Consider the following 18,063-nt stretch of genomic DNA (forward strand, 5'->3'; position numbering starts at 1 on the left):
GGGGGACCCAGGCCTGCCCTCTTCTCTAGGTCCCGGCCCAGGGACCCTCTGGCAGCAGCCTCGCTGTCCTCCTTCTCTCCCCTTGTCTGTCTGCTTTCTTGGGCCGCTTCCCCTACAACCTCTTGCACCCGCTAGGCCCTTCCTTTCAAGGCTGGCAGCCTGGCAGGTTACGGGCTTAAGCTCCTCAGCCTCCCCGAGCCTGGCCAGCACTGCGCTGTCCATGGTGCTAGTCTCTTCCCTTGGAGACTGACCTTCCCCATCAAAGGCCTGGGACAGACTGACTGCTCCAGGCAGCCTTTATATACATCTGAGCCTGGCCCTGATTGGCTGTCTCCAAACTGGGCCCTGATTGGCTCCCCATCTATGCAAGTGCCCTGGCCTGCCACAGCCCATTCTCACAGGGAGTGGAGCAGTCTGCCCCACTACACTGCCCTACAGTTTCCTTCTACCCCCTCAAACACAAGACAAAGGGGCCTTTGTGCTACCTGATAGGTAAGGATGAGACTTTATTCCATCCCTCTTCCTTGCAAACTCTCTGCTCTAGCATCTGTCCTTAGCAGCAGGTCTGTTCTTATTCTGTTACCTTCCCAGGAAACAGCATCCTCCGAGATCATCTTCACTGCAGTATTAACTCAAATTATATCTTGAGTGTTGCCCTTAACCTGACTCCTATCCACAAACAAAAATCTCTAGCTCTAGTTAAGTGGTGCTTTAAACTCAAGCTAGCTGGCCCATAGGTTGAAGTTCGTGCTGCTGACTCTCTGTCTTATAATACAGTGGGGATGCAGCTACAGGTTATGGTTTAGATTAGAATTACCACAACTCATCAACCACTAATCCAATCGCTGTGGTAGCTCCAGTGTTGTTTTGCAGCATGGCTGCTCCAACTTGAGCTAGTTGCTTGAGCGTTCTAACTTGGGCTAAGTGTTGCTGACAGAGTGTTGTCCTCACTACAAGTAGGAGGAAGAGAAGCTGGTTACTACAAGCTCTCTCAGAGCAATATGAAGATATCACCCTGACGGCAACCTGCACAACACCCACTCTCCTCTTCCCGCCTAAGTGCAATGCATTATTATTACCACCGTTCGTATGATAACCTAATCAAAGTCTGATACAACAATGAAAGCCATTTGTAGAACAAAGAACATGAAACATTGGGGAAATAATGCCTCTTGTTGCCCTATTTCTCTTTAAGCCCTTTACATGTACCAGACTTCACAATTATCTCCAATGTACCTGGTTTGCTAGATTTACAATAGCGTAAGGAACCCGCTGCCCACAAAATGAGGTGCAGGGAACGGACCAGTTAGAGACTCAGTTCAGCATCTCTAGCCAGTCCTGATGACTAGTGGATAGGCCACAGCGGTTCTCAGACTTCATTGCACCGTGACCCCCTTCTGACAACAAAAATTACTATACATGACCCCAGGCAGGGGGACAGAACCTGCGCCCGCCCAAGCCACACAGCCCCAGGGGGGAGGCCAAAGTCCAAGGGCTTCAACTTGGGATGGGTGGCCTGTAACCTGAGCCCTGCCACCCAGGGCTGAAGCTGTCACACTTCAACTTCAGACCTGGGTAGTGGGGCTTGGGCTTTGGCCCCGGGCCCCAACAAGTCTAAAACCAGCCCTGGCAACCCCAATTAAAACTGGGTCACGACCCACTTGGGGTCCCTACCCACAGTTTGAGACTTGCTGAGAGAAAAGTAGTGAAACTCAGAAGAGACCAGTAAATGGCATTGAGGCCAGAGAGCACTTTGGAAGGTGGCTGTCCTTTGTATAAGTAGCAGGCTGGCGGTAGCGGGAAAGGAGCAGACTGCACTGTTAAAAATGCCTGGGATGACCTTTTGTTGCGATTGTTCCAGTTTTTATAATCCCAAGTGTTCAAAAAGCATGAGTCAGGCCTCAAAACATTTATGAGGTTTAATACAATGTTTTGGGTTTTCTTTTTAATTTACATTCTGTTTTTAGAGCCTTTAGGAAGCACTGAGGTCACATTTTCAAGCTTTTTTCTGCAATCATAGAGCATGTCTACACTGCAGCTGCGAATGTGCTTCCCAGCAGTGGTAGACACCAGACACACTAGCTCTGCAGCATGACAACAACAGTGTGACTGCAGCAGCCTGGGTGGCAGTTGAGAGAGCCATCTGAGTTAGGGTTGCCAACTTTCTGACTGCAATAAACCAAACACCCTTCCCCTGCCCCCACTCACTCCATCCTCCCTTCCTCCTCCTATCAATTGCTCGCCCCCACCCTCGCTCATTTTCACTGGGCTGGGGCAAGGGTTTGGGGTGTGTGGGGGAGTGAGGGCTCCAGCTGAGGGTGCTGGCTCAGGGGTTTGTGAAGGGGCTCAGGGCTTGGGCAGGCGGTTGGGGTGTGAGGGCTCCAGCTGCGGGTGAGGACTCTGGGGTGGGGCCGTGGATGAAGGGTTTGGGATGTGGGAGGGAGCTCACGGCTGGGGCTGAGGGGTTCAGAGTGCAGGAGGGGGTTCAGGCTGGGACAGGGGTTTGGAGTGCAGGACGGGGTTCTGGGTGCGGGCTCTGGGCAGCGCTTACCTCAGTCGGCTCCCAGGAAGCAGTGACATGTCTCTCCAGCTCCTAGGCATAGGTGCGGCCAGGAGGCTCTGCATGCTGCCCCACCCACAGGCACTGCCCCTGCAGCCCTTCCCGGCGTGGGGGCAGGATCATACCAACCGCTTCCAGGAATCGGGGGAAGCCAGCCTTAGCCCCGCTGCACCACCACCTGGACCTTTAATGGTGCTGACTGGAGCCGACAGGGTCCCTTTTTGAGGGGGCGTTCTGGTCAAAAACTGGACACCTGGCAACCCTATCCTGAGTACGTACCCAGGAGATCGGGTGTGATTGCACTCAGGCATCTGCTACGCTGGTGCCCATACCACCATGGCTAAACTGCTATTTTTAGCACACTAGCTCAAGCTGGCTAGTTTCTGTGCTGGGAAGCATGCTCCCATCTGCTATGTAAAACATACACTTTAAGTCTAGGAACCTTTTTAAAAAACAAAATAAAATATTGAAGCTCAGATTCTTGTGTAAGCACTTGAGTCTAGGTGCTGGGGATTTTAGAAAAACACTAAATATTGTGAGCTCACAAGAAAAAATAGTAAGAGCTGAATAGTGCTGTGAAAGCTGTTGTGCAACCCTTGTAAATAATCTTTTGGAACACTGACAATGTGTGATAAATGGCTGGAATGCCACAATTGTTTACAGACCAGTCTAAACAATTCTGGTTCTTGTCTGAAATGGCTGCTCAGTTATGTTTCTCCATGTTACCTGAATCTGGTTTCTTCTTGCTGGGATGCATGCACCTGGCCCAACGTTACGATTCAGGCTTTTCTTATTGTATGACTTTTACAACACTAAAAATGTGGTACGTGGTTGAGCCTATAAGAAAGTCACAATCTCTACTCGGGAGAGCTCACTCTTATTTTAGACATAATAAACATGATGTATCCATTATTGCCAGCTTTCACAATTTTGAGTCTCATCATATTTGGTGTTTCTCTTGAAGCTCTAATTCCTGGAGATGTGTGTTTATGTGAAAATCACAGCTTTCATTTTTTTTAAAAGTACATTTCTAGCCCGAATGTTGTGGAGAAAAGTTTAAAAAGGTGATCAAATGTACCCTAAAAAGTTCAGAAAACAAGAAGTTTCACGACCCATAGAATAATTGGGTACATTTTCTGAGCAAAGTGCACAGTAAGCCTGAACAGCGATATGGCAGTAAACAAGTAAAGTCTAATTCTTCAACCTCCGAATAAGCTGGTTTTTATAAACCGTTACTGTTTAAAAATGTGAAATGAGTATATATTAACTCACCCACAAAAAATCATTAACTGAGAGTTGTGGTTTCTCAGGGACATTTCATATTGATAGAATCAATACAGATCAAGGACTGCATCAGTTAAGGCTACGTTAACATCCAGAGCAACCTCGGTTCACATGCTTTTACAACACAAATATCATAACATCCATTCTTAATGTGATCATTTTGAACGTCTACTTGCTTAAATAAGAAACAAAAATTCTTACAGATATTGACCGAAATTGAGTTCTCCTCTCATTCTTGCAAGTAGTACCAGATAATCCCATCCTTTCCAAGCTGCACAATCTCTCAGACTGCAGCCATATTCCACTGTCTGTTTTCCCTTTTTATAAAAAGGAGTAAAAGTTCTCAGACATTGCTGTATTTAAACAGTGCAAATAACTATGCAGGGTTTGACAGAAACATTGTAATAATGCTAACTGATGACAATTTTCATTTAATTGCTTTAATTAATTTCCAAAGCTTTGGGCCCATGTACAAGTTTTCTGGATAAAAACAAACTGGAACAACGTCCAAAACTACATTCCTCTCAGATCAGCCCAACAACTAATTTAAACAAGCAGGAGTACAAGATGCATATAAATGGTCCTGATTTTTTTTTTTAAACATAGTTTGATTTCAGAGTTATGAAAGTTGAAACTGCAAAATGAGCAATATGTCCGATGGCATAGCACCCTCGTGTATCTAGATTTGTGACTTGGTCACATGTCATCTATTGGAGGTAACAATTCAAGCATTTGGTGTTTGGTTGTTGGCATTCTCAGTCATTACAAACCTCGCTACCTGAGTGACCTCAGACAGATGGAGAGGGTTCAAAGGAAGAAAAACAGAGAAATTAAAACACTTGCATTTGAATAAACTTGGAAATATTTTAGGACTCCAGCTGAGGGCAATGAGCATCTTGCAGGTTCAAGAGAATTTAAAAAGGCAAATGACAAGATATAATGACTGATGTTTAAAAGATTATATACTTGAATCAGAACTAATAAAGAAAAGAGTTCTCTAATATCCTGCTAATTAAACAGAGGGCCAATGCCACCTCAGGGAGGGAAGCCCAAGGGCTTCGACTCCAGGTGGCGGGGATTGGGCTTCAGCTTCGGACCCAGGCAGTGGGGCTCAAGCTTTGGCCCCAGCAAATTTAACACCAGCCCTGGCGACCCCATGAAAACAGAGTTGTGACCCACTTTGGAGTCCCGACGCACAGTTTGAGAACTGCTGCACTGGAGTTACCTTTTCCTGGATTCTTTTTTTTTTAAACCACCAATAACTTTCTTCTCTTGGATATTCACAAAACCAAATTATTTCAAGATGGATAAAGGACCATAACTGAGGAAAAATTAACACCTCACAGGATGCTAGACAAAGACCTAAAGAAACATTTCTCTCTCACCTCATATAAAATCAGGTAGTGCAACAATTAAAAAAAGAAGAATCAAGGCATTTCACAACATACTGGTGTTTGAGATGTCAAGTACTGTAGATTTCATATGCTTATAATTGTACTAATTAAAACAGCAAGGATTCAGCACAGAAAGGGACAGCAGGGTAAAGGATTTAAAGAAATCACCAATGGAGGATCCTTTGTAGGATACCCTGGTAGGAAGCAGATTCATTTCCTTCTTATATGCCTCTGTTTAAAAGACTTCCAAACAACAGTTTATATTCCAAATTCTGCACTTAGAACGATTCTTCCTTATTAATCAAAATCTGCCCAGATGACTCCAGCTTTTGTTTGGTCCATTTTACTCAGCTATTAGTAGCAAAGAATCATCCAAGCCTTCCGCACTTTGTTTTATGATTTCACCATATAGATTTTGCAGGGAGGAGATTTTGGATGAGATGTGTCATGCTGTTGACAACCCCCAGGCCGATCCTAAAACAGCAGGACAGTGCGGATACTGAAATAGAAAAAAAGTCAGGTTAATGACTGATGTTCCAAACATCAGTGTATAACTGCTAACATTTCACAAGATTCAGGATAACCTAATTCTCCATTATACCCCTACCAATACGCTATTGGCTGAACTATAAAAGAAGTGATTGCAAATTTAGCTGAATAGAAATGCATAAGGACACACTCCTTTCTCATGTAACTATATGGCAGATCTTGTTCTGCCATATAGTTCACTCATGAGCCCATCTCTGCTTTAGCCATTAATCCCAGAATTTAGAGATGGAAAAGCCCCATGGGCTCATTTAGTCATTCCCTTTCCAGTTCATGACAGTTCCCAAGAGTGAATTTCCTAGTGCTGCAGCCCTTATGCATATCGTATTTTGAATGTGTGGCTTCCTTTAAGAGGAATTGTTTTGTCATTATTGTAGACCTCCCTAATGAAATCCTGAGATGCAATCCTCTTGTTTTCATGTCAGGAATGTGTATTATCCTACCATGTAAATATTTAACTAGACTACTGAAAGATTCTCTCCCTTCCAGAGAGGGTAAGTTTTAATTTCTCCATCACTTATCAAATTGAAATCCAGCTTCTGCTGGTTCTACACTACATGCTTTCTGTAAAGCAGGCTCTCCCAAACTGTGGGGCACATCCCCCTGGGAGAGCCTTCTTTTTCGTCTCAGCTTTCATTTGGAAAAAGTGAGTCTCTAGCTGTTATGGTTGTGAAGTACACCTTCAAAACATGAGCATAACCAATGCAGAGATGCCTGCCTAAGTTTGCAGAGAGCCAAGAACAGTAGCTCTGAGGTTTGAGCTGCTCTGTTCATTTCAACAGATGGTAACTATTTCACCGATCCCCAAAAGATGTAACAAAGGAGCAGAAGAATCATATTATGAAGGGCTGCAGCAGTATCTCCTAAAGTGTGAGGAGGAGGCATGGAAGACGTACAGATTAAGGCCTGGTCTACACTAACGCGTTTAATCCAATTTTAGTAGTGTTAAACCGATTTAATGCTGTACCCGTCCACACTACAAGGCCCTTTATATCGATATAAAGGGCTCTTTAAATCGGATTCTGTACTTCTCCCCAACGAGAGGAGTAGCGCTAAAATCGGTATTACCATATCGGATTAGGGTTAGTGTGGCTGCAAATCGACAGTATTGGCCTCCGGGCGGTATCCCACAGTGCACCACTGTGACCGCTCTGGACAGCAATCCCAACTCGGATGCACTGGCCAGGTAAACAGGAAAAGCCCCACAAACTTTTGAATTTCATTTCCTGTTTGCCCAGCATGGAGCTCTGATCAGCACGGGTGGCCATGCAGTCCCAAATCTAAAAAGAGCTCCAGCATGGACCATACGGTAGATACTGGATCTGATCGCTGTATGGGGAGACAAATCTGTTCTATCAGAGCTCCGTTACAGAAGACGAAATGCCAAAACATTTGAAAAAAATCTCCAGGCTACACAGTGCTGCATGACAAGCGTAATGGAAAGCCAAAGAATCAAATGGATGCTCATGGAGGGAGGGAGGGGGTACTGAGGACTCCAGCTATCCCACAGTCCACAGGCTGAGCTCCCAATGCCTGTAGGTTCAAACACATTGTCCGGCATGGTTCAGGGTATGGCTCGACAATTTACTCCCTCCCCCCACATGTGAAAGAAAAGGGAAAGAAATCGTTTCTTGACTTCTTTCAATGTCACCCTATGTCTACTGAATGCTGCTGGTAGACGCGATGTAGCGGCAGTAAAGAGCAGTGTCCACTCCTCTCCCTCCCCCGTGGCAGATGGTGCAGTAGGACAGCTAGCCGTCCTTGCCATCAGCCCATGAGTGCTCCTGGCTGGCCTCAGGTGAGGCTGGCCGGGGGTGCTTGGGTAAAAATAGGAATGACTCCCGGTCATTCCCAGTAGATGGTACAGAACGGCTGGTAACCGTCCTCATCATAGCAACTGGGGGCTGAGCTCCATCAGCCCCCTCCCTTTCCTGTGTGAAGAAAAGATTCTATACTGCCTGGACTATCATAGCAGCGGGATGCTGGGCTCCTCTCCCCCACACTGCTTCATGTCCTGCCTGGACTGTCATAGCAGAGGGAGGCTGCCTCCCTCTCATTTTATCTCACTAACAAGTCACTGTTTCTTATTCCTGCATTCTTTATAACTTCATGACACAAATGGGGGGGACACTGCCACGGTAGCCCAGGAAGGTTGGGGAGAAGGGAAGCAATGGGTGGGGGTGTTGCAGGGGCAACCCCCGTGAATGGCATGCAGCTCGTCATTTCTGCAGGATCTGACATGGAGCAGCTGTGCTCTCTGATACACTGGTTCTCTAGTACACTTGCCCCATATTCTAGGCAAGAATGACTATTTTTAGATACCGTAAAGGAGGGATTGGCTCGGGGAGTCATTCCCATTTTTGCCTTTGCGCCCCTGGCTAACGTCAGCCAGGGGCACCCATGATAGCAGCAGACGTACAGAACGACAGATAACCGTCATCTCATTGCCAATTTACAATGGCAGCAGATGGTACAGAACGACTGATAACCATCTCTGCTATCATGCAAAAGCAAGTGAATGCTGCTGTGTAGCACTGCAGTATCGCCTCTGTCAGCGGCATCAGGTAGACATACAGTGACAGTAAAAAAAAAAAAAAGCTGAACGGTCTCCATGGTTGCTGTGCTATGGCGTCTGCCAGGGATATCCAGGGAAAAAGGGCGCAAAATGATTGTCTGCCGTTGCTTTCCCAGAGGAAGGAATGAGTGACGACATTTACCCAGAACCACCCGCGACAATGATTTTTCCCCATCAGGCACTGGGATCTCAACCCAGAATTCCAGGGGGCGGGGGAGACTGCGGGAACTATGGGATAGCTACGGAATAGCTACCCACAGTGCAACGCTCCGGAAGTCGACGCTAGCCTCGAACCAGGGACGCATGCCACCGAATTAATATGCTTAGTATGGCCGAGTGCACTCGACTTTATACAATCTGTTTTACAAAACCGGTTTATGTAAAATCGGAATAATCCCGTAGTGTAGATGTACTAAGATATATAGGCATTTAACAATGACGACAGGATTGTTGGCAGGCATGAGAGAGTGCAGGCACAACTGGTTTCATTTTCCTGAAGCGGGGCTCAGCTTTCAAAAATGTGGGACACACTACTATAAGAGCAAGGGACATTTCTAAATGGTGGGAAAAGAATACCCAGATGGGTGCAGCGAGATACGGAAAGAATTCCAATTAGTAGGTGAAGATAAGATTATCATTCTAATTGAACTTTGGCGAAAATAGCCCTAACACCTTTGGGGAAGGAACAACATAGCCAGTGTTAGGACTATTACCCTGTTTCTGGCTCCCATTTATGTTTTGTAAAGATAAGTTGCTCACTGTAATAATTCAGCATCTTGTTAATAACTAACAATTTGAAAATAATTTAATAACTGCTCAGCTGAATCGTACCGCTTTCTGAAAATGCCTGTCAAAATTCAATGAGCCTAACTTTATTATTAACACGACACTCTTATTTCTCCCACCACACTAGGATGTAGAATTTGAAAACGAGCACAAAAATGGGAGCCTGCCTTAGCACCACTGAGCCATGGGGCTTGCAATCCTGTGGGCTGGATTCAAAGCCCTGACGAGCTGGATCCAACTTGTAGTTTGCCCACCTCTGAACTAGAAGCTTCTTTGAATAAAGCTAAAGTGTGAAAGGACAAATTCTTTTCCTCTGTTACACAGATGTAAGTCCAGAGTAACTCCACGCAGTTCAGTGGAGCTAAAAGGGACTCGCATCACATAAGAGCAGAATTTGGACCTAATTCTCAAAATGTGTATGATTTGCAGACATACCTTAATGCTTGAAAAAGGGGAGGCTCCAGTCATAGTCAGATGTGAATGTTACAAGTTTGTTCCTCTCCCCCCTACAAATGGTTATTTCCATCAGGTGCAGCTCACCAAAGCCAGTGATTCTGATTATATCTCCCATGAAAATACAGCCTGAGTTTACATTAACTATATTAGAACCCATAAAGTCTCACTTTGGAAATAAAAAAAACATATGAGGTTTTGTTGCTGCTGTTCTTCTTTTCCAAGAGCCCTTGAAGCCAGCAGGAGCCTCATATATGCTTACAAGGACAGAATTTTAAATGAATACAGTGATTTAAATTCTCTTCCAGGGAAAGAGTTTTGTTTGTTACTTTGTATTGTTAAGGAACAATGATGGATCATGACCTCTTCTTTTGGAGAACACAAAATACTTGCTGAAACATCATAAGTCACTTACCAAAAAATTGAGGCCCTCCAATAATACAGCACGATTTAAAAAGTTAAAATGACCTCTGATGAGCATTTTTGGCCATGAATGGAAATGTACAGAGTATGGAAGATAACTCGAGGTGCAACTTCAGGATCAAGAACCTGGGATTAGCATTTGTCTTTTGGACACAGTACAGTGGTGCTAACCTTGATTTTTGGGGGTGGAGGAATGTAATGGAGCAGGGATAAATTCTTAGAGCCCACTCTTGTCAGTGCTCGGCTTTTTATTGCATTGTGTGACAGTGAATTTTACACGGAAATGGTATTTACAAGATGAATAAATAAACAACTCTCACCTCTTCCCTTCCCGCAGTAGTTCAAATCCTTCGTTGATTTTATCGAAAGGCAAAGTGTGGGTTATTAAAGCATCCAGGTTGAATTTTTTCCCCATGTAGTCTGCAACTAGTTTAGGGACAGAATCTTTGCTCTTCCAGCCTGAAAGACAGAAGATTGTACATTATCAGCAACATACTGCCACTGAACTAAACGTGAAAAAAATATTCAAATGTTGCTGAATATTATAGCCCTGAAGACTTAAATTAAGAGGTAAGCTCTTTGGCAGAGCAATGCATCAATCGAGACTTTGTTGGGACTTGTCAATGTATATTTATTTACCCACGGAACACCATGTGCAAACAAAAAACATTGTTAAAAAGGAATTCTATTAAGATATTAAGTTGAAAGTATGTTTCAGTGGATCAAGCTGGCACCCTAAAAACAATTTAAACACTTTCTTTATAAGAATTCTACAGTTTTTAAACAAATTCAAAATTTTGAATGTCTGCAAATTATACATTATAGAATCCAGCCAGTTTCTTTCCTGTCGTACAATCCTTTCCCACTCAATATCACTCCATTTGACTTACGTTAGCTACGCAAACTAACCATGTACCCCTAACATTTGCAAGCATACAGACAAAGCTCACTGTGGAAGTGATTTCTTAAACAGAAAACTGGATTTTATAATTTCCTACAGGCATCACTGAAGTGGGATGTATCAGAGCTACAGGGCCCCCTTCAAGAGGCACCAAATGACCTATGGACCCTAACGTATTTCAGAACCTCAAAGTGTACTTAGAATTCACAGTGTGCCATTGTCATGGTATAATTCCCCACTCTGAACCTTAGCATCCAAAAGATGGGGTACCAGCATGAATTCCTCTAAGCTCAATTACCAGCTTAGAACCTGTAGCGCTGCCACCAACCAGGAATTCCAGTGCCTGGTACACTCTGGTCCCCCCAAAACCTTGCCCGGGGACCCCCAAGACCCAGACCCTCTGGATCTTAACACAAGGAAAGTAAACACTTTCCCTCACCGTTGCCTCTCCCAGGCTTCCCCTCCCTGGGTTACCCTGGAAGATCACTGTGTGATTCAAACTTTTTGAATCACAAAACAGAGAGGACAATTCACCTTCCTCCCTCCTTCTCTTTCCCCCTCCCAGACTCTTCCTGAGAGAAAGTAATCCTGGCCCAGAGAGAAATCAGCCTCTCTCTTCCTCTTCCCTCCTTTCTCCCCACCAATTCCCTGGTGAATCCAGACCCAGTCCCCTGGGGTCTCACCAGAATAAAAAACAATCAGGTTCTTAAACAAGAAACTTTTAATTAAAGAGAGAAAAACAGTAAAAATGATCTTGTAAATTTAAGATGGAATAGGTACAGGGTTTTTTAGCTATAGATACTGGGAATACTCTCCCAGCCTAAGTTTACAAGTACAAATTAAAATCTTTTCAGCAAAATACCAATTTGAACTCCTTCCAGCCAAATACACATTTGCAAATAAAGAAAACAAACATAAGCCTAACTCACTTTATCTACCTCGTACTCACTATTTTGAATCTATAAGAACCTGTATTAGGGAGATTGGAGAGAAACCTGGTTGCACGTCTGGTCCCTCTGAGCCCCCAGAGTGAACAACAACCAAAACTAACAGCACAGCACAAAAAACTTCCCTCCCTCAAGATCTGAAAGTATCCTGTTCTCTGATTGGTCCTCTGGTCAAGTGACAGCCAGGCTTACTGAACTTGTTAACCCTTTACAGTCAAAGAGATATAAAGTACTTCTGTGCTATTAACTTTTTTATCTGTTTATGACAGCCATTTAGTTACAAATTCTTTTTTCACATATCTTTTAAATACGCCGGAAGAAATGGAAGATGGGGGGGGGGAAGCCAGTGTTGTCATTTGAAATTGGTGATAAAAGTTCTAACAATTTACTCTGCACTTCAATTCATTTTAACCTGGGTCACTCCGAATAGTTTATTTTTTTCTGATAACTTAGAACTAATGTTTAATTTTCTAAATTACTTTCTATAAGAGTTATTTCAATCACGGGGGCCTAAATTAGGGACCCAACACCCAGATCATCAAGGTATTTAGGTGCCTAATTTCCACTGGGGATCTGGGCTCAACTCAGTATTTAGGCAATCTGAATCTTATTTCTATTGGTATGATTTTCAGATGTACCAAAAAAATCTCATGGTCAGAGGTGTTTTGAAATAAAAAACCAAGTTATAAAATGAGAATTAGAGTCAGGTGCCTCCCTCTGATGTTTAACTGTAAACAGACAATAAAACTGTTACTTCAGGGTTTGTGAGAGAACAGACTATGAATCTGGTGGAAAACACATGCCAAAAAGAAAAGACTAAGAAAGTGTGTTCCAATGGATCACAACTAAATGAGCGGTTTGGATGAGTTCATTGTTATCTGGGGATGGGTGAGCTGGACGAAGCAAGCTTTACCATGATGACTGGTACTCCCCCCTTCTCCTGGGGCCCTGGGATCCACCGTGACACTGTTGGGCCTTCATATCCTGATCTGAAAAGGCATGCTGATATGGCCAGGCCAGACCAGGCCAGAGAGAAGGAACCAGATGACATTGCCACCTTCACAGGCTTCAGCTAAATCCTGAAGAACACCTGGAATGTGAGCCAGGGGTTCTTGCACTGACCTCCTCCCTTATCTTTTGTTTTCGTTCCTCACCTTATTTCTCCTCTTTCCTAGCGCTCTGATTTTGCTTCCTGTTGTCCAGTAAGTCTGGCGTATCTATTACCTTAACTCCACCTTAGCGCAGCTGTGATCCTGTGACCAGAGGCAAGTAAAAGCAACACCTTTTAATAGCTGGACGCTGGTAAAACTTTGCCAGGTCTTAAAATGGCTCATAAACGACGTGTGTTGCAGACTTTTTCTCCGGCAGCAAGACAGCACGTGAAAGACAGCACCAGCCACCAAAGCTACATTTTATAAAAAAAGCAGCTTTGCTAGCCTTTTCTTCCTCCATTTAGTGTGCATGTCTTGTTTTGTCTTAAGAAAAAAAGGATTGGACTTCAACAGCATCTCCAGACCATATAACATTCCCCTCCTCGTGCCCCTCTGCCCCTCCAAAAAAGGACAGTTAATACCACCTTTAATGCTATCAGAAAGACTATTAAGCAGGGTTTCTACCTATAAAAGCCAGCTACAGAGAGAGGGAATAAGGGACATCGTTCAAATGAAAGCTTTACTTAATACTTTATCTTTCAAAAGCTGTAATAGTTTTTCCTCTCTCTTCTGTGTGTCTTTAATAAAAGTGTAAAAGATTTCTAACTGTGGTTGTTACAGTGGGAATAAGTCGGTGATAACTTTACATGAAACCTCAAATCATATCTACATAACTGCTTAATGCTGTAAAAATGAACAATGGTTTCATTAACATCTTTATCCCCTCTTGGGCCCAAGATACTCTCTGATCAGCAGAACAGAGCTCAACGTCTCTGAAAAGCCAGACCCTTTAGTCGGGAGTCTAAATACAGATTTAGACACCTACTTATGGCACCCAAATTTGAAAATAATTGGTCCAAGAATCTGTGATTTTCATAAGCACACAACAGTGTTTAGTCACTTCTTCTCATGTGCATACCTCCAAAAATAGACCCCTTCCAGGTGCGTCCAGTGAAGAGCAGCATAGCAGGGTAGGTGATCTTTGATGCTGACGGAGGCACTCCTACAATCACACTCATTCCGTAATTCATGTGGCAGGATGCCAGGGCAGCTGTCTGATTTAAAACAAAGAAACATTCTATAATCAGACAAAGGCAGTTATCTATTAGCAACATTATGAAATCATCTTCCACTCCAGGCTGCTTATTGGTTGTGTGACTGAAAATATAAAGTCCTTTTGATATCAACAAGAAATAAAATAAATATTGTGGCCCGTATCGGCCCATCTGCCATTGTGAGGTGAGGAGGGACAAAAAGCCTGATATTGAACCAAATATTGATAGGTGAGAGGAGCCAAAGAGGGTAGTGCTGCCTCCTTAGCAGCATTCCTCACCATTACCACCCAACCTGCAAAGGCTTCTCCATGAAGGATCTGGGTGGACTGGGATCCACGGGTAGGCAGGAGTCTATCTACCTGCTCTTTGAGGCACTGTCCCCTCTCCAAAGTTTTGGGGGCTGTAAAGGGTAAGTTAATGCTGACGCTGATCCTTTCAGCATTATTCTACCTACTTTAATGCTCTGTGCCAGGGTCTGCTTTAGGCCGATTTGCCCAATTCCCAGGAATCGGGCCCCGCGCCTAAGAGGGCCCCGCACCTTAGACATTTTTTATCTTTTTAAAACTTACCCCGGGTCCCTGGCTGTGATCTGCTCAGGGGTCTTCTGTGGTCCTGCTCCCTTGAGCAAAGCGCAGGCGGGAGCGCGGCAAGCCCCGCGGCCCCGGCTGGAGCCCCGGCCGGAGCGCAGCAAGCCCCGAGGCCCTGCTCTCCCGGCTGGAGCTCTGGCCGGAGCGCGGCAAGCCCTGAGGCCCCGCTCTCCCGGCTGGAGCCCCGGCCAGAGCGCGGCAAGCCCTGAGGCCCTTGTCTCCTAGCTGGAGCGCGGCAAGCCCCTTCGCCCCGCTCTCCTGGCTGGAGCTCCGGGCCTTTAAATAGCCTCCAGAGCCCTGGGGTAGTGAGGGACACCAGGGGCTATTTAAAGGGCCAGGGCTCCAGCTGCCTCTGCCACCCCGGTGCTTTAAATAGTTGCCAGAGCCCCACCACCCCCATGCATTCCCCAGGGCTCCTGCGGCTATTTAGAAGGTCCGGGGCAGGGTAGAAGCTGGGGAGCCCAGGGCCCTTTAAATACCCCCCAAAGCCCTGGGATAGCAGGGAGCTTGGGGGCTATTTAAAGGACTGGGGCTCCAGCTGCCTCTGCTGCACCCCCTGCCCTGCCCACACCAGCCCCGCTCCCCCTGCCTGCAGCCAGCTCTGCACCCCGTGCCCATAGCCAGTCCCTGTCAACCCCCCTGCCGTGTCTCCAGTCAAACCCTGCCACACACCCCTGTGGACCTGCCCAAAGCCAGCCAGCCCCCCACACACTGCTGCCCGCACCAGCCCTGCACACCCTGCCTTGTCTCCAGCCAACCCCTGCTGCACCCCCCTGCCTGAAGCCAGCAAGTCTCACACTCCTTTGTCTCCAGCCCTGCCAACCCCTGCTGCATCCCCCCGCGGCCCTGCCTGAAGCCAGCCTGCCCCACACACCCCCTATCTCCAACCAGTCCCACACCCCTTGCCCTGCCTGCAGCCAGACCCTACCTCCAGTCAGCCCCTGCCCTGCCTCCAGCCTGCCCGATGTCCACTTGTGCCCTGCAGTTCCTAGGGCAGTAACTCTGCACACCTGCTTCAATGAGGGGGGCAGGGAGCAGCTGGGACCCACACATGTGAAACGGCAGTCATTAACAACCAATCAACAGAATATATGATGCAATGTACATAATATATAATTGTATTTATATAGTTATGGAAAGTAAATAATACATGAAAGAAATGAAAGGCTTTTTTTTCCACTTTTTTTTTTTTAAGTCATGCCTGCCAGGGCCTCACCGAAAATGTTCGAATTGGGCCCGGCACTTCCTAAAGCTGGCCCTGCTCTGTGCTCCTGAACCCCTTCTGTAAGGAGGTTTCTGGATAACAAGGACATTCTCTGGCAGCATGGCTCCTGGCTTCCAGGTGCCACTGTGGTGGTACAGGGTTTTTGTGCAGATGTTTTCATGTTTCTGCAGATTGGAAAGATTTGCTGGATTGGGGGTGAACCCCAGTGCTGCTGCCTTGGGTAAGGGGGAAAACTACTGCACTCATACCAAACAGAGGAAAGCAAAGGACTCTCTGTAAATGCAATCCTCCACTCAGTTATACCAGTTTTATACTAGTGTAACTCTATTAATTTCAGTAGAGATCAATGGAGTTACATGCCATAAAACTGGTGTAATAAGGCCCTCAGAATTTTCTGCCTCCTTACTGAACATGGCCAGCATAGGGGATGGTATATTTTCTTTTTCAAAGTTTCTACAAAGTTCCCCCTCCCCACCTTCCTCCTGCCATCCCAGAATATCAGTGTGAGGGCGCAGCATGTGGATTCCATGATTTTGAATTTCCACTTAACGCCTTGCAGGAGGCACTCAGCACCTCAGATTGGGTCCTTAGTGCATCAAGACACAAGATAAGCAACTCTTAGCTGATTAATTTTGCATTAGCCTCTGGACAAAAGCTGATGAACATCATCATCGTACATCTTTCGAACACATACCATGGTATCAGTGCGTCCAATGACTTCAAAGGAATAGTCCACACCATTACCACCAGTCAGCTCCTTCAGCACATCTTCAATGGGCTTTGTGAAGTCCTGAGGGTTGATGCACTCAGTGGCTCCTAACTCTTTAGCCTTGGCAAATTTGTCTTTGTTGATGTCGATCCCAATGATCCGGGAAGCACCAGCAGCTTTACAGCCCATGACAACAGAGAGGCCAACTCCTCCCAAACCAAAGACAGCACAGGTAGAACCACGTTCCACCTGCATAATCATAAAAACATCAGACTCTCTTAGAACACAAGTGATGTATAGTGAGTCCACTGCATGAGTTATCTAGCAAATCTCTTCATTTTAGGCTCCATTTGTATTGGATACTACACTTGGGATGAAAGCATTTTTGCTATTCAAAGTACAGGTTCCCATTATTGGATTACAATTGGATAAAACCTACCACAGCATACATTTGAGAATAGGTTTGTATTAGAGATTTCCCAAGCCACAAATTGTGCTTTAAGATCCAGATTTCTCATGCCCTCCTGTGTTTGGGGGTGTTCAGGTTAGGGCTTTGGGCTCAGCCCATTCTGGAGATGAGGCCAGCTGTAAAATCGGCTACTCATGTGGATTTGGATTCGTAACCCTCCATATAAACATTGGGGCTCTTCACATCTGTGGCATTGCTTGGAGCCTCTTTCTACTTTTCATTAAGTATAGCCAAAAAAGAAACCCGAACTGGGCCAATTTTGCAGCATGAAAGCTGTTGCCACAGAAAAAACTGTCAAGCCCTGAAGAACTCCATGCTTACAGGGAACCAGTGATTTCATAGAAGGGCTTTATTTATTTAATATAAATTAAAGGAAACCTTTTTGCAATTCAGCAAATGTAAGATTTATTTACTCCTAAAAATGAGCCATAAGGTAAATAAATAAAAACTAACATACTAACAGAGAAAACCCTACATGCTATAATAATACTTAGCTTTTGTATGTAGCTTTTCATCTGTAGAACTCAAAAAGTGTCTCACAGATGGGGAAAGTGAGGGAGGCACAAAGAGGTGCTATTTCTTGGCCACGGTCAAACAGCATGTCAGAAGCAAAGCCAGTTCTCCTGACTCATCAGGCTGATGCCCTCTTTACTAGACCCACACAAACAATCAGCACTATCCCAACAACAGAGCTTGTCCTTTAAATACACGTGCTAATCCTCACCTTGGCAGTATTGACGGCAGCCCCATAACCAGTGGAAAATCCACAGCCGATCAGACACACTTTTTCTGGAGGAGCACCTGCATCAATTTTGACAACTGCTGTCTCGTGCACCACTGTATATTCAGTGAAGGTGCTTGTACTAATAAATTGATGAATCTGTTTTCCTTTGCAGGTAAACCTAGTGGTGCCATCCTTCATTAAGCTGCGAACTGCACCAATGCTATTCAAAAGACAACCAAAAATAAGGGTAAATTCGTTATTTTAAATGTGGGTC

General features: G+C 45.2%; 1 protein-coding gene across 2 annotated transcripts in view; it reads right to left on the reverse strand.

Annotated features, from left to right (window-relative positions):
- Positions 1 to 5,029: 5,029 nt before the first annotated feature.
- LOC115652426 (alcohol dehydrogenase 1-like) overlaps positions 5,030 to 18,063 on the reverse strand; it is an 80,462-nt gene continuing 67,428 nt past the window's right edge. For both annotated transcript variants that reach the window (XM_030564428.1, XM_030564427.1), the window contains 5 exons: positions 17,790 to 18,009; positions 16,582 to 16,845; positions 13,940 to 14,075; positions 10,342 to 10,480; positions 5,030 to 5,737 (listed from right to left, as the gene is read on the reverse strand). In XM_030564428.1, coding sequence (XP_030420288.1) covers positions 5,713 to 5,737; positions 10,342 to 10,480; positions 13,940 to 14,075; positions 16,582 to 16,845; positions 17,790 to 18,009 — 784 coding nt within the window. In that variant the 3' untranslated portion in view covers positions 5,030 to 5,712. The remainder of the gene's footprint in view (positions 5,738 to 10,341; positions 10,481 to 13,939; positions 14,076 to 16,581; positions 16,846 to 17,789; positions 18,010 to 18,063) is intronic.

Source organism: Gopherus evgoodei, chromosome 5 (assembly GCF_007399415.2).
Source record: "Gopherus evgoodei ecotype Sinaloan lineage chromosome 5, rGopEvg1_v1.p, whole genome shotgun sequence".
Classification (NCBI taxonomy): Eukaryota; Metazoa; Chordata; order Testudines; family Testudinidae; genus Gopherus; species Gopherus evgoodei.